At 42.3% G+C, this 12834-nt stretch overlaps 1 protein-coding gene across 1 annotated transcript in view; it reads right to left on the reverse strand.

The window, feature by feature from the left end:
- Positions 1-12834, reverse strand: part of pcdh15b (protocadherin-related 15b) — a 591688-nt gene that overhangs the window by 137555 nt on the left and 441299 nt on the right. Inside the window, exon 23 of the mRNA XM_068002764.1 lies at positions 557-666. Within this exon, the coding sequence (XP_067858865.1) occupies positions 557-666 (110 nt within the window). The remainder of the gene's footprint in view (positions 1-556; positions 667-12834) is intronic.

Raw genomic sequence — 12834 nt, forward strand, 5'->3', positions numbered from 1 at the left:
ACCGATCCCTGTGGAACATTACTTCCCACCTTTTGCCAGTCAGAGCAGCTAACCTTAACCTAAAATCTTTGTTTTCTGCTTTGTAGCCAGCTTGCTATCCATTCTGCTACTTGTCCCTGACTCCACAAGCTCTGGCCTCATTCTCCATAAATCAGTGTTATTCACTGTTCTGAAGGGGGTGGTGCAAGAGGGACGCACTGATTGTTAGAGTTGCTCTGAAGTAGTAGGAAGAGGAAGGGACTCATGCGCTGATAAAAGTTGTGGAGATGACAAGCAAACCACTGGGAATAAACCAAAACAGACCAGTCCATACATTATACAGTGTGTCAATATATGCATATAAGAAATATGTTAAAACATATAGTTCTGATAAAAGAAACCTTTGATAAGATGATTAACTATCTTCCAACTTTTAGCTTTGTTGCTCATGTTATATATAAAATTAACTATTACATGGCTTGTCATGAGGAGCAATCATACCAAGACTGACAAGATTGAAAAATTGACGTTCAAAATCACTGTACTCTACAAAATTATTCAACTCAAATGTCCTTACCGCCATCATTTCCTGCTATAATTGAATACACTATAGTTTGATTGATAGCAGCTGCAGTTACAGTGACAACTGCAGTTCCTATTTCGGCACTTTCACTTACAGGTGGAGGCCTGAAAGACAAGAAAAATGTTCTAAATTGAGCAACGTAGCAACTGATCAATAAAAGTCATACAAAACAAATGTTACAACTAAAGTCTGTAACGTTTATTATTAAATATTACAAATGTCCAGTAATATATTAGGTGAGCACGCTCAGTTTGCTCTTTTATTGGAACTGGTTGATAGATCGTAAACTCATTGATCTTTCAATTCAATCAGTTTGAACTTTGAAAAGACAGCTCCACGTCAATTGTAGATAAAGTAAAACCTTACTTGCCATTACAGGCAATACTGGTAGGTAGCTTGTCTTCATTGATGGAGAGGAGATATATTCAAAAATCAGTTTTCCTTAAGACTACGGGTTAGATTTTCACTGTGGCGGAAAAAAGGTGGGGGTTGGGGCGGGGGAGGGGAGGGGAGCAGATCGGCTCTCTGTTATACACCCCTCCTGATTTTGGATGATCGGGTTGGGTATATAACGGGCAGCCGATCCACTAATGCTTGTTTTCAAGCACAGACGAAAGTGAAAATCTACCCCGTACCTTTTCCCCATTCATTCACCTACTGAACCAGAGAGGAATGGGTGTAACAGAAAACAAAGAAAGCTTTTTTTTTTGCCTAGTGATACTCTAGTCCTTGGAAAAAAACTTGTGGACAACTGCCTAAGTTTAATTAAAATTCTAGCCTTGAAATAATTAATTGATAGTATAAAGATGTCTGAAATCCATTGATATTAAGGTATAATGGCAGAGAGGTTTTTATCAGAACTCAGACCAGAAGATCAGGTATAAAGGGACAACCTTGCCTCAGAATACAATACAGTTAAAAAGATTGTTTCCCATTTTGCTATATTTGCAGAAATATTTACTTAAAAAAATTAGAAACATGGCTACAAAATTATTTTCTACCCTTTATAGGAAGTGAAGAAAAGGACATCTTTTGAGTGCAACTTTAAAAAGTAAGGGTGACGTCATATTTAACTTATTCTCTAAACATTTAACTGAATTATCTGCTATATTTCTAAAACTAGTCGCTGTGCTGTCCTGGCATCAACCAAAATTTATATCGTAGATACCTTCCCAAATATACAATTAAATACTCCTTTCAAGCATCTTACCAAATATTGGTCTCTCGCTCTCTCTCTCCATTGAGACATGATGTGGAGATGCCGGTGATGGACTGGGGTTGACAATTGTAAACAATTTTACACCACCAAGTTATAGTCCAGCTCTGTCTCTATTGAGACAGAGATGGATTTTTTTTGTGCCTAATGCACCTTGTATAGATTTTTATCAATAACATTTGGATATATGACTTTGTTCCGGCTGTCACAAACTCTGGTGGGGTCTTCGCTGGATGGCACCATTGGTCGTGATCCCAGTTATAACTGCCGTGTTGATGACCCAAGACATTTTGGGGCTTTTGTTACTGAGCTGTGTTATTGAACGTAAGATCATAAGAAATAGGAGCAGCAGTAGGCCATACGGCTCCTCAAGCCTGCTCCGCCATTCAATAAGATCATGGCTGATCTTCGACCTCAACTTCACTTTCTCGCCCAATCCCCGTATCCCTCGATTCCCCATAGAGTCCAAAAATCTATCTACCTCAGTCTTGAACATACTCAATGACTTGGCTTTCACAGCCCTCTGGGGTAGCGAATTCCAAAGATTCACAACCCTCAGTGAAGAAATTTCTCTTCATCTCAGACTTAAATGGTCAACCCCTTATCCTGAGACTATGCCTCCTCGTTCTGGACTCTCCAGCCAGGGGAAACAGCCTCTCAGCATCTACCCTGTCAAGCCCCCTCAGAATTGGACATTCATCAGATATTCTTCTGCATATTTGAACTGCAGGAAGCCAGAGATATATTCCTGCCTGTGAACTGGCAAATGGGTTTGAAACCCCCAACTGCTGGGGATTTCATTCCTCCTACTTTAATGCACTCTGGAGTCAGATCAGTGCCGTTTCACAGCACCACCAAAGAGGCAGTAAGATTGCAGCTCTAGAGAAACTTAATCATTCACCTACTGAACCAGAAAGGGACTGCTGTAACAGGAAACAAAGAAAGCTTTTTTTATCTAGTGATACCCTAGCCCTTGGAATAAAACTGAATTTATTGACATTTCTGCCTAAGTTTAATTAAAATTCTAGCCTTGAAAGAATTGATTGAGACTATAAAGTTGCTTAAAGTCCGCTAATCCTAAGGAATAATGGCAGAGAGGTTTTTTATCTCAGAACTCAGACCAGAAGATCAGCTTTAAAGGGATGACTTTGTTTCAGAATACAATCCAGTAAAAAAGGTTGTTTGAAAGTACTTCAGACCATCGCAAAACAAAGAGAAGATTAGTTGACAGAGGAGTAAAATAGCTCATTTCACTAAAGAGAAAAGTCAAACAGTTGTTTCAACAGTAAATTCAGAGGTGTAAAAAATGGTGCAACATTGTATGTTATAAATAGAAGAAACAGAAAAAATATCCAATGAGTCCAGGAGAAGATTACAGACAATTTGCTGAGGGCCGGAATCAGTGCGTCACTGAGAAAGATGGTACAAGTACATTGTAGAGTTTAACCTAGCACCTACCCCACTGGAGATCTGATATCCCTTTAAACCATGGGCTTCAACGGGAAGCCTAAGATTTCTGCCTGTTACTTCATTATGCAAACTGCACTTCCTGTAGACCTACTCAGTGGAATGTTGTAATGAGAGACATTTTGAAAAGCTAAACCCAGCTGATGCTGTGCCATTGGAATGCTGGAACCCAAGTTACTGTTTTGTGTGTCGTGATCATATTGACATTTGACTATCCTTCATTGCATAAAAGTAATAAAATAAAGTGGTTGTCAGTAAAACATCTCCTTAGTTCTTGGTACTTTAAATGCACTGAGTTAAATCATACTTCAATTAGTATTATACTGCAGTTTTGACTGAATGATGGCTTAACTAATGTTAATTGAACCAATATATATAGGATGATTCTATAACCAACTTTGGGATCATATATTAACCCTCGATGCAGATATAGATCTCAATCTATTTTTCCTACATATTGATAAAGGTTTAAGGGAAGCACATTTAAGATCCTCCAACTAATGTCTTACAAATTGGGTTTTGATATACACAGTTCCTACACACAGACCATGCATAATCTATCCTATCATGGATACTACCAATCTACCCCATCATGGACTCTATCCCACCCAGTTAATCTTTTGAAGTAAAGTTCTGCCTAAATATTTTTGACTCACAAAGACCATCAAATAAACATCAGGAATAATAAACCAACCCCAGATCTCCATGATTCTACCTTGATTTGCTTTCCACTTCTGTCATTTCCCTTCTGCCACCTTCAGCAACACAGAGATCATTGTGTCCCATAGAGTACTTGATCACCCAAGTCTATATGACTGCTTCCATGGATGCCTTTTGAGACAGCCTTAACAGCAGATTACATAGGGCTTCCAGGACTTAATTAGGACTATTCAGTCTGTTGTCTCACTGACTGAGCCAGTAGGCTGCCAGGAATAGTAATTCAAGATGCCGGTGCCTCTCTGGACAGTGACTGTAGTTCCCTCTTGCCGGCTCCTTCTGATGCCTGCACATGACGGAGCTTTCTGCCAAGGCAAGTCCACCCTTTGCAAGTGCAAGAGAGATGCAGCTGGAACTGGCTCTGTCAAGGACATTAGCATCACCGAAGCCAACATCACCTCAGGCCTCGAAGGCTCTAGCGGAAATTGCCCAGCTACCCACCTCTCAACCTCAGTGAGTACCATATAGGATTAAAAGATCTGGAGCACAAGTAAGTAAGGTTTTAGTCACAAGGTTGTGGACATGGTGATATGAAATTCAAGTAGGTAGCATAGAAATGCTGTTGATAGTAAAATCGAAATTTGTTTGCCAAAGTGTGTGATTTTCTGCTGGAGTGTACAAACAAAGTTTAGTAGCCTTGGGAAATGGAGGGAGCTCATCTAGAGGTTAATGGTCTTAGATGTATTCCATCCGTTAAATTTATCGAAAACAGTTGTTAATAATTTTCTGGTGTCTCTCTTACCCAAATCCTACAGTTACCTGAAGTGATTCCAGCACTGCCTGCTGTAGGCAGGAACTCCTCTTATCATGAAAATCCTCCTCTGCAGTATGCAATGGCTGGAATCACTTTAAATAGCAGCAGGATTCAGGTAGGAATGGTGTTGAGGAGAGAGGGTCCTGGTCCGTACTGATGGGTAGTTATATATTTTCCTCAGTCTTTCCTACCTCCTACAATCTTTAGGCCTTTAAAATGATAACTTGCCATCACCTGATCACTGCATCATGATTTATCTTGCCTTTTCTTTTATTCTTTTGAACCCTGATGGCATTCTGCTCTATCAGCCTTGACCCCTCACCTTGGTTGCTCTATAATATTAAAAATATGGAACTTAACTACTCCCTAAGCAACAACCAGGAACATTTCAAGAAGCCTGGGCAACAGTTTACCTGATACAAGGCTGAAAAGGTTCACTGAATCACAATGAAGGTGTTTGGCTCGTGACACTTGCCATCAAAAGACCAGTGATTATGTCTAGCCAACGACATTAAGAATGTGAGGAATCTTTCTCGTCCTGTATATTTCAGTTAATCATTCTGATGGTTCTACCTCCATTCGTGACTCACTCATTCACCTCAATAGTGTGAACGCTCAGTTTCAATATCTTCTTGGGTTGAGAGCTCAAATCCAGCCTTTCCTTTACATGAAACCATTCAACATAACTCAGCTATCCAATCCATGCAACACCTAATGATATCAGTTTTCACCACATGAGTGTGACAAATATTTGCAAGATTCTCTGTAAATTAAGCTATGAGCCTAAATGTGATCTTTTAAGCCTGAACAATTGAACATATTTTAATTTAATGTTACATTTAGCAACTGATCCTTCAACAACTCATTAACTTGAAAATCACACTTTATTTTATATAGTTTTCTTCTGCTTACTGTATTTTAATTATGAATATATGCAATAATTTAAAGTGTGGAATATTAAGTCACTAATGTTCTATATCGGCTTCAAGGTTAAATATATTGAGGGTAATGCACCATGTACGATTTGGATCTTGGACAATTATTTCTAAATGGGATAGCAATAATCTCTGTACTCTTTCATCCCTTCTGCCCATATAACGGTAGGGATGACTAGTTCAACCCTATGCTGTTAAAAGTTCTCAGGAAATTCATTCCATAACTATTTCCCAGACAATAGCTCTGTGTAATTTAAATCATGTGCTTAATGGTATAAGCAACAGTGGTTAAAATTTTAATTAGTATGAAGGTAAGGGTGCATTCAATGATATCCAAATTTGTTGTACTGGTCATCTTATGTTGATAGATAGCGAGGACCATGCCTAACTGAATTTGTACTTGTAAATTCTGGCTTTGATAGAAAAACATAAAATCTAATTACAGTGCATGTCAAGGGTCAAAGGACAAATAATAAGAAAACTGCAACCATTGAGCTAAGATATAGTTTAAAGCACATGCAGATACTCCATAAATGCTGCAATTAATGTTACATTCTACAAGGAGTAGAGGAGATTACGTTGAGGTAATACAAAGATCAAAAAGAGGTCAGATTTGCTCTGATAGAAAAAGATGCAAGCTGTCTGGCTGGATTGAATAGATTTGTCTTCCCTTCCTACATGCTGTGTTCTTAATTTTGTGTAGTAGTGGATGTAATTGACTGTGGAACAATAGTAATCTTTAAAGTGAAATAATGTAGAGTGTGGTGCAAATATAATAATTACAGTTTATATATATATACCTAATTTAAAAAGTCACATATCACATTATGCAACAATCCAGAAAAAACAACCCTGAAGAAAGCATACCACAGCTGAGTGCTCTAAATTTGAAAAGCTCCCAGTGGGTTCAAGCAATGGAGTCTGGCTTATTTTTCTCCTTTCAACGTAATACAATGATGAGTTGATAAAATATCAGTTGTAAGCACTGTTGGGAATAATCCACGCCTTTGAGTTTAAAAACTGAAGGGAGTCCTCGCTTCCCATCAATGCCATGTATAAGGAGCTACAGACGGTCATGTGCTGTGAATATGTAACCAAAATACCCAACCAAAAACAGCATAATTAAACGCAGACAGTGCTGGAAATACACAGCAGGCCTTCCAGATTTGCAGTTTTTCTTATATATACACACATATATAAACACATTTTAAGCCAAGCAGAAATTTTAAATGAATATAATTTTCTGCTGTATTCTGGAGTTTACTGTCCCCAAATCCCTCCATAGCCATGCTCCTCTTTATCTCTGTAACCTCCTCCAGCCCTACAACCTTCCGAGATCTCTGCACTCTTCCAATTCTGGCCTGTTGCACAACCCCAATTTTCATCGTTCCATCATTGGCGGTCGTGCTGCCTAGGCTTTAAGGTTTGGAATTCCCACTCTAAACCTTTCCGCCTCTCCACCTCTCTCTCCTCCTTTAAGACGCTCCTTAAAACCTACCTCTTTGACTAAGCTTTTGGTTATCTGTCCTATTATCACCTTATGTGGCTCACTGTTAAATTCTGTTTGGTGACACTCCTGTGAAGCACCTTGAGATGTTTTACTATGTTAAAGGCGCTATATAAATCCAAGTTTTTGTTGTTGTATTCAAGGTTAAATCTAAGATAAAAGGAAAAAGTAAGAAATGCAAATGCTAGAAATCTGAAATAATAACAGAAGATGCTGGAAACACACGGCAAGTGACCCTGCATCTGTGGAGACAGCTAACAATTTAATGTTTTGGGCTTCAATTCTTCTCTAGAAATCAGACAGACCTGCTGTGTATTGCCAGCATTTTTTGTGTTTTTTTATGCTGTCTTTGGTATATGTGGTTCATTATTCATAGCATGCAACCTTATGGAGATCCTTAGATATTGTGTTCCTGGGAAATAATAGTCTTTGAGCTCAAAGAGAAAGTAAATGTACGATACTCCTTTGTTAGCATTCAATTCTTCATGGGTTGTGGTTAGAATAGCTAAATTGATAACTTTTTCATAAATACTTCTGGTGATTATGACCTGTGTCCTCCATCTTTGTTTCTCTTTCATGTATCTAGCAGCTACTTACAATTCACATTACTTGACGGCATTTCATTTAAGTTTAAACAATGATTCACACATCAAAAAGACTTCTCTCTAAGCCTTCACATTTTTTTTCTCAAGTCACTATATCCCATTTATGTTCAAACATTCAGATTGCTTTCAGCTGCCAGCCATACCATCAACATAGCTCCTTTCAGAACATTAAAAAAAACCTTGCAATAAAAATCCGTGCTCCAGGGCATTACACATCTGATTTCAGCACAATAAAATCAAACAATATTAAAAGAAATTTTAAAAAACTATTTTTTCATACGGTGATACCTTTACTGAAAGATATATTGGTAATTGATGCAGATAATCTAGAATTTTAGGTCCCTGTATACTGCACTGAAAGGGAGAGGGGGGTGAGTCATAGAGTCATAGAGTTATACAGCACGGATAGAGGCCCTTCGGCCCATCGTGTCCGCGCCGGCCATCAAGCCCTGTCTACTCTAATCCCATATTCCAGCATTTGGTCCGTAGCCTTGTATGCTATGGCATTTCAAGTGCTCATCCAAATGCTTCTTGAATGTTGTGAGGGTTCCTGCCTCCACAACCCTCTCAGGCAGTGAATTCCAGACTCCAACCACCCTCTGGGTGAAAAAGTTCTTTCTCAAATCCCCTCTAAACCTCCCGCCTTTTACCTTGAATCTATGCCCCCTTGTTATAGAACCCTCAACGAAGGGTGGGCGCAGAGTTAATGTTTTCATGACCAGAATTAGGAAAAGAGTTAACACATTCTTGAGACAGGGAATCAGCATACATGGAGCCAATGAAGACCGCTGTTGAAAGAAAGGGCTTCTTTTTAGCACCCGCTATCGGGTGCGTTCATGGTGGGGGGGCTCTGAAAATCGGGGAATCCCGGAGCGGATCCGGAGCCCAGCTCCAACCCACCCACTTCCGGGTTCTCCACAGACGCGCCGACATGCGCGCACAGCCCCCGCATGTGGGACTCCCGCAGGCAATTAAAGCCAGCGGGGTGCCACTTAAAAGTATTTACTTTGCTATTTCAGGTCATTCACTGACCTGATTAGGGGAATATGTCAGGAGGGATGGGATTTTATAGACAACTGGGACTGTTTCCCATACTGGGGGAAACACTCCCAGTTCAAATGGACGTGTTGCAGCTGTCAGCCTGTGGCAGCTGCAAAGGTCCATTTGACAGGTGGGGGGTGGGGATCCCTCACTCATTGCAGGAGGCCACTCTGTCACTTGGGACAAAGTTTGGCCTCCACCACCCTCCTCCTGACAAGAAAATTCACCAACTTGCACACTTACCCTGGGGTCCAGAGACATGTACCTACCTTGCGGACCCCCTCAGATGTACATCTTCCAGATGGAGGCTGCCGTAGCTGCAGTCATGACCTCCTCGGAGGGCCAACAGCATCACCAGCCTCACCAGCCTCGCCGGCCACACCGTCCACCTCTGACACGTGGAGCTCCACAACACAGTGCTGTAACACATTCACCTGCACAGCAGGAGAGAGGGCAACCGCAGAGAGAGATGCGTCGCAGAGGGCACTACCCTCGCCACAGGGTCCACAGACCGAGGCTCAGCTTCCTGGACCTCTCTGAGCAGCAGTGCACACGGAGGCTCAGAGTCACTCGACATGTAGTCGTGGACATCTGCAGCCTCCTTCATGCCGAGCTGCTCCCGGCTGGCCCGAGCACCATCTTCTTACCTGTCGCTGTCAAAGTCACCACTGCCCTCAACAACTTCTCCTCCGCATCCTTCCAGGGTGCCACCGGGGACATCGCCGACGTCTCCACAAAAGAGCCCTGCAAATACACCTACACCACTCTGCAGTAACACAATGGGTGGCATCAGTTGTGGGTCTTCATTGTGATCCTCAGGAAAGGGCATTATTGCACAAACCAGACAAGATTTGCAAAGACAGTGGCAGTAGTGGTGCCAATATAATATGTAATGTGAGTTGGTCAGAAATTCAAAATAAGTAAAAACCATGACAAACCCTCAAACACCCTTGTGCATCCCCTTCATGCTCACGACACGTTTGCCTTACGCTGCCTACTGCACATATGTGATGCATGCCCTGTGGCTGCAGCACAGGTAGTGGCAGGTTGAGTGAGGCTGACTGTGAAAGAGATGCACGAGAGGGTGAGTATGAGATAGAGCCATGAGATTGTATGAGGATTGGGTTGAGTGGTAGTGGCGGGACGAGTACTGGCGAGGTGAGTAAGTGCAGGTAAGATGAGGATGAGCTTTGAGTGGGTGTGAGGGGTGATGTGACAGAGTAGTGTTGGCAGTGCAGAAGGAGATGTGGGGTGGGGGCGGTGATGTGGCAGATGGAGTGTAGGGGAATGAGTAAGTATACTCACTTTGGCTGACCTACTTAGGTCATTGCAGCGCCTCCTGCACTGTATGCAGGTGGGCGATATGTTGGTGGTGCAGGTGACCTCCTCTGCCACCTCGAGCCAGGCCTTCCTGGTGGCAGAGGCAGGCCGCTTCCTCCTGCCCGCCGGGGGGGAAGATCTCTGTCCTCCCCCTCCTCCTCACCCCATCCAATGATACCTGGTGTGAGGCATCATTAAACTGGGAGCAGCCTTCCCCCTGTGCTGCTCCATGCTGTAATTTTTTCTATTTGTTGCAGCATCAGTCAGTGGAGGACTGCCCCTTTAAATAGAGCTCCTCCAGCTGACAGACCTTACTGCGCATGCGCAGTCTGCCCGCCGCGCAGCTCAGCAGTGGGGAACCCGGAAGACCAGGTAAGTGGATCCATTTAGGCTGCGATCGCGCGCGGGGCAGACTGATTTCGCCGGGCGCGTTACCCATAGGCCCAATAGCCCTCCCGCCGCGAACCCGCAGCCCTGGTAACATCGAGCCCAAAGTCTCTGAACTGACAACGTTTCATGAGAGGGGAGGTTGGAGATAGGCGGTGTAATCGTCTAGGAGATATGAAGTAACAGGGCCTGGGTTTTGTTTGCTAGATAGGCAACTGGTGACAAATCCATCCAATTAAATGCAAGTCATAATGATGTAAATATTTCAGATTAAAAATTCAGAAGCAAGGCAATTTAATTGTGTAAATGAGCCGAAGAGTTATTTCTGGCGTCAGTAAACAGTGTGAAATACAGCAACCCTGCCCCTCCCCCCAAAAACTGACAAAACACACTAGTTTACTTGAAGGCTTCCAGGGGATAAACCCTGTTTTGCACCATTTGCCCCTGGTTTCTGCAGTTCTTCCGCTGAAATTACGGTCGAAGGTCAGGAGATGCTCCGTGCAAATTCAACTCCCCTGTGTGCAATTCCACGGGAGATTGACTCCTTTACGAAAATAGGTTTTCAGTCTATCACACTTCAGGTCTCACACTTCAAAGTGTCATCCTTTGTTACAGGTACAAAACAATCTTGAAAGAGAGCCATTCACTTCTTGTTGGTTTTTCTGAACTTGGGAATGAGTCGGGGATACACGACCAGCTGCCAATCTACTGTGAGACAATTACACTCTAATTGTCTTTAGTGTGTACCTAAGAATAAGCCTGTAATTGACTACAGATTGTGCCCATAGACAGCAATTAGGCCTTGTGGCCTTAAAGGGACATAGACCACCTTAGCAACAAAAAAACAACATTGTGCTTCACATGGTATTGAACTCCTGTCCTTATCAATCAGCATCTGCTCCAACTTACTGTGAGCAACGCCAAGGGAGATCCTTTAGGATGGGACAAATTTTTAGGGCATTATGCATTGCTTGGATATTCATGGAATGAAATCCTATTCAATTTAGGTATTCCAAAGCAACATGGGATGACCATCTTAACATGTCAAATCACCAGAATCAGTTTACTTGGTTACCAATAATGACAGAATTGTAGATGAATTCTGAGTTGCAAGAGCTTGGTTTCAAAGAACCATACAGTCACTGCCCTATTGAACAAGATGTCTCTAACTCACTTTGCAATAGTCAATCAGAACTTTTCTGCTCAGTGCTAAATCTCCTCAGCCACTGTCCTTTCAATAAACACCAAAAAGAATCATAGAGATTACAGCACTAACTGAGGCCACTGTGCTCACCATGCCAGTGCCAATGTTAGCTCTACAATTGGAGCTACCTACTCTAATCCTTCGTCCCTGCCCATTTCCCCCCATTCTTTTACATTCTTCTTTATAAATACTTATCCAATCCCCTATGAAACAATGTGATATGCCTCAATATCCACTTCTGATTAAAAAAAAATCCCTGAGGTAGAAGTTCATTTTTTATCAAGATTGGGCCTCTGCCACATCAGCATATTGCTGGCGAGCGGCGGACACCAATCGGGCATCCAGAGACAGCTTGCCAGTTCCACGAGGACCAAGTTGGGGGGGGGGCAATTGAGGGGGCCAAACAGGGGCCAGTAACAGTCTTCGGCACTACCCCAGCTCCTCATTCAGGTAAGTACTTTTTTAAAAAACTTACCTTTTTGGTGGCGGCCTCCAGCATTCCCTTTAAGAACCGCTGGTTAGGCTGCATGTATACATGGTCATCCTGAAAGCGACAGGCTGCCCAATTTTGGGAAGTGGGCCTTAAATAAGTGTTAGGCCCCCTATTTGCATGTACAAAAGGCCTAACGCCTGTTTCAGGCACGGGCCCTGGACGCCTATACTGAGCCTTTACCAATATGGCGGGCAGTTCACTTCCGGCACGGAATGATCGCACGCACACCGTCTGCCACATTGGATGCTAAGGTGCCCATTTTACTCCTGTAAAACAGGCGCGGCATCAACAACTTTCTAGACCCCCATGTTCTAAACATTCTCCCATGTGAAAAAAATCTTCCATATTCCCCCTTTTTTCTTCAAGTGATACTTCTCGGTCTACACCAATTTATTATCAATTCGCTGATGAGTGAAGACAGTCTTTTATTATTTACCTTCTGAATACCTTTCATAATTTTGAAAACCTCTATTAGTAGCCCCTCTACCTTCTCTGTTCCAGTGAAAACGATCCAATTTTTGAGCGTTTCTTTGATCACTACAGTATCTCTTTCCTGGTATCATTCTAGTGAATCTTCACTGTTCCTTTTCTGTGGCTCAAATATTCTTTCAATGACAGGGTGCACA

Source organism: Heptranchias perlo, chromosome 21 (genome assembly GCF_035084215.1).
Source record: "Heptranchias perlo isolate sHepPer1 chromosome 21, sHepPer1.hap1, whole genome shotgun sequence".
NCBI classification, from domain to species: Eukaryota; Metazoa; Chordata; class Chondrichthyes; order Hexanchiformes; family Hexanchidae; genus Heptranchias; species Heptranchias perlo.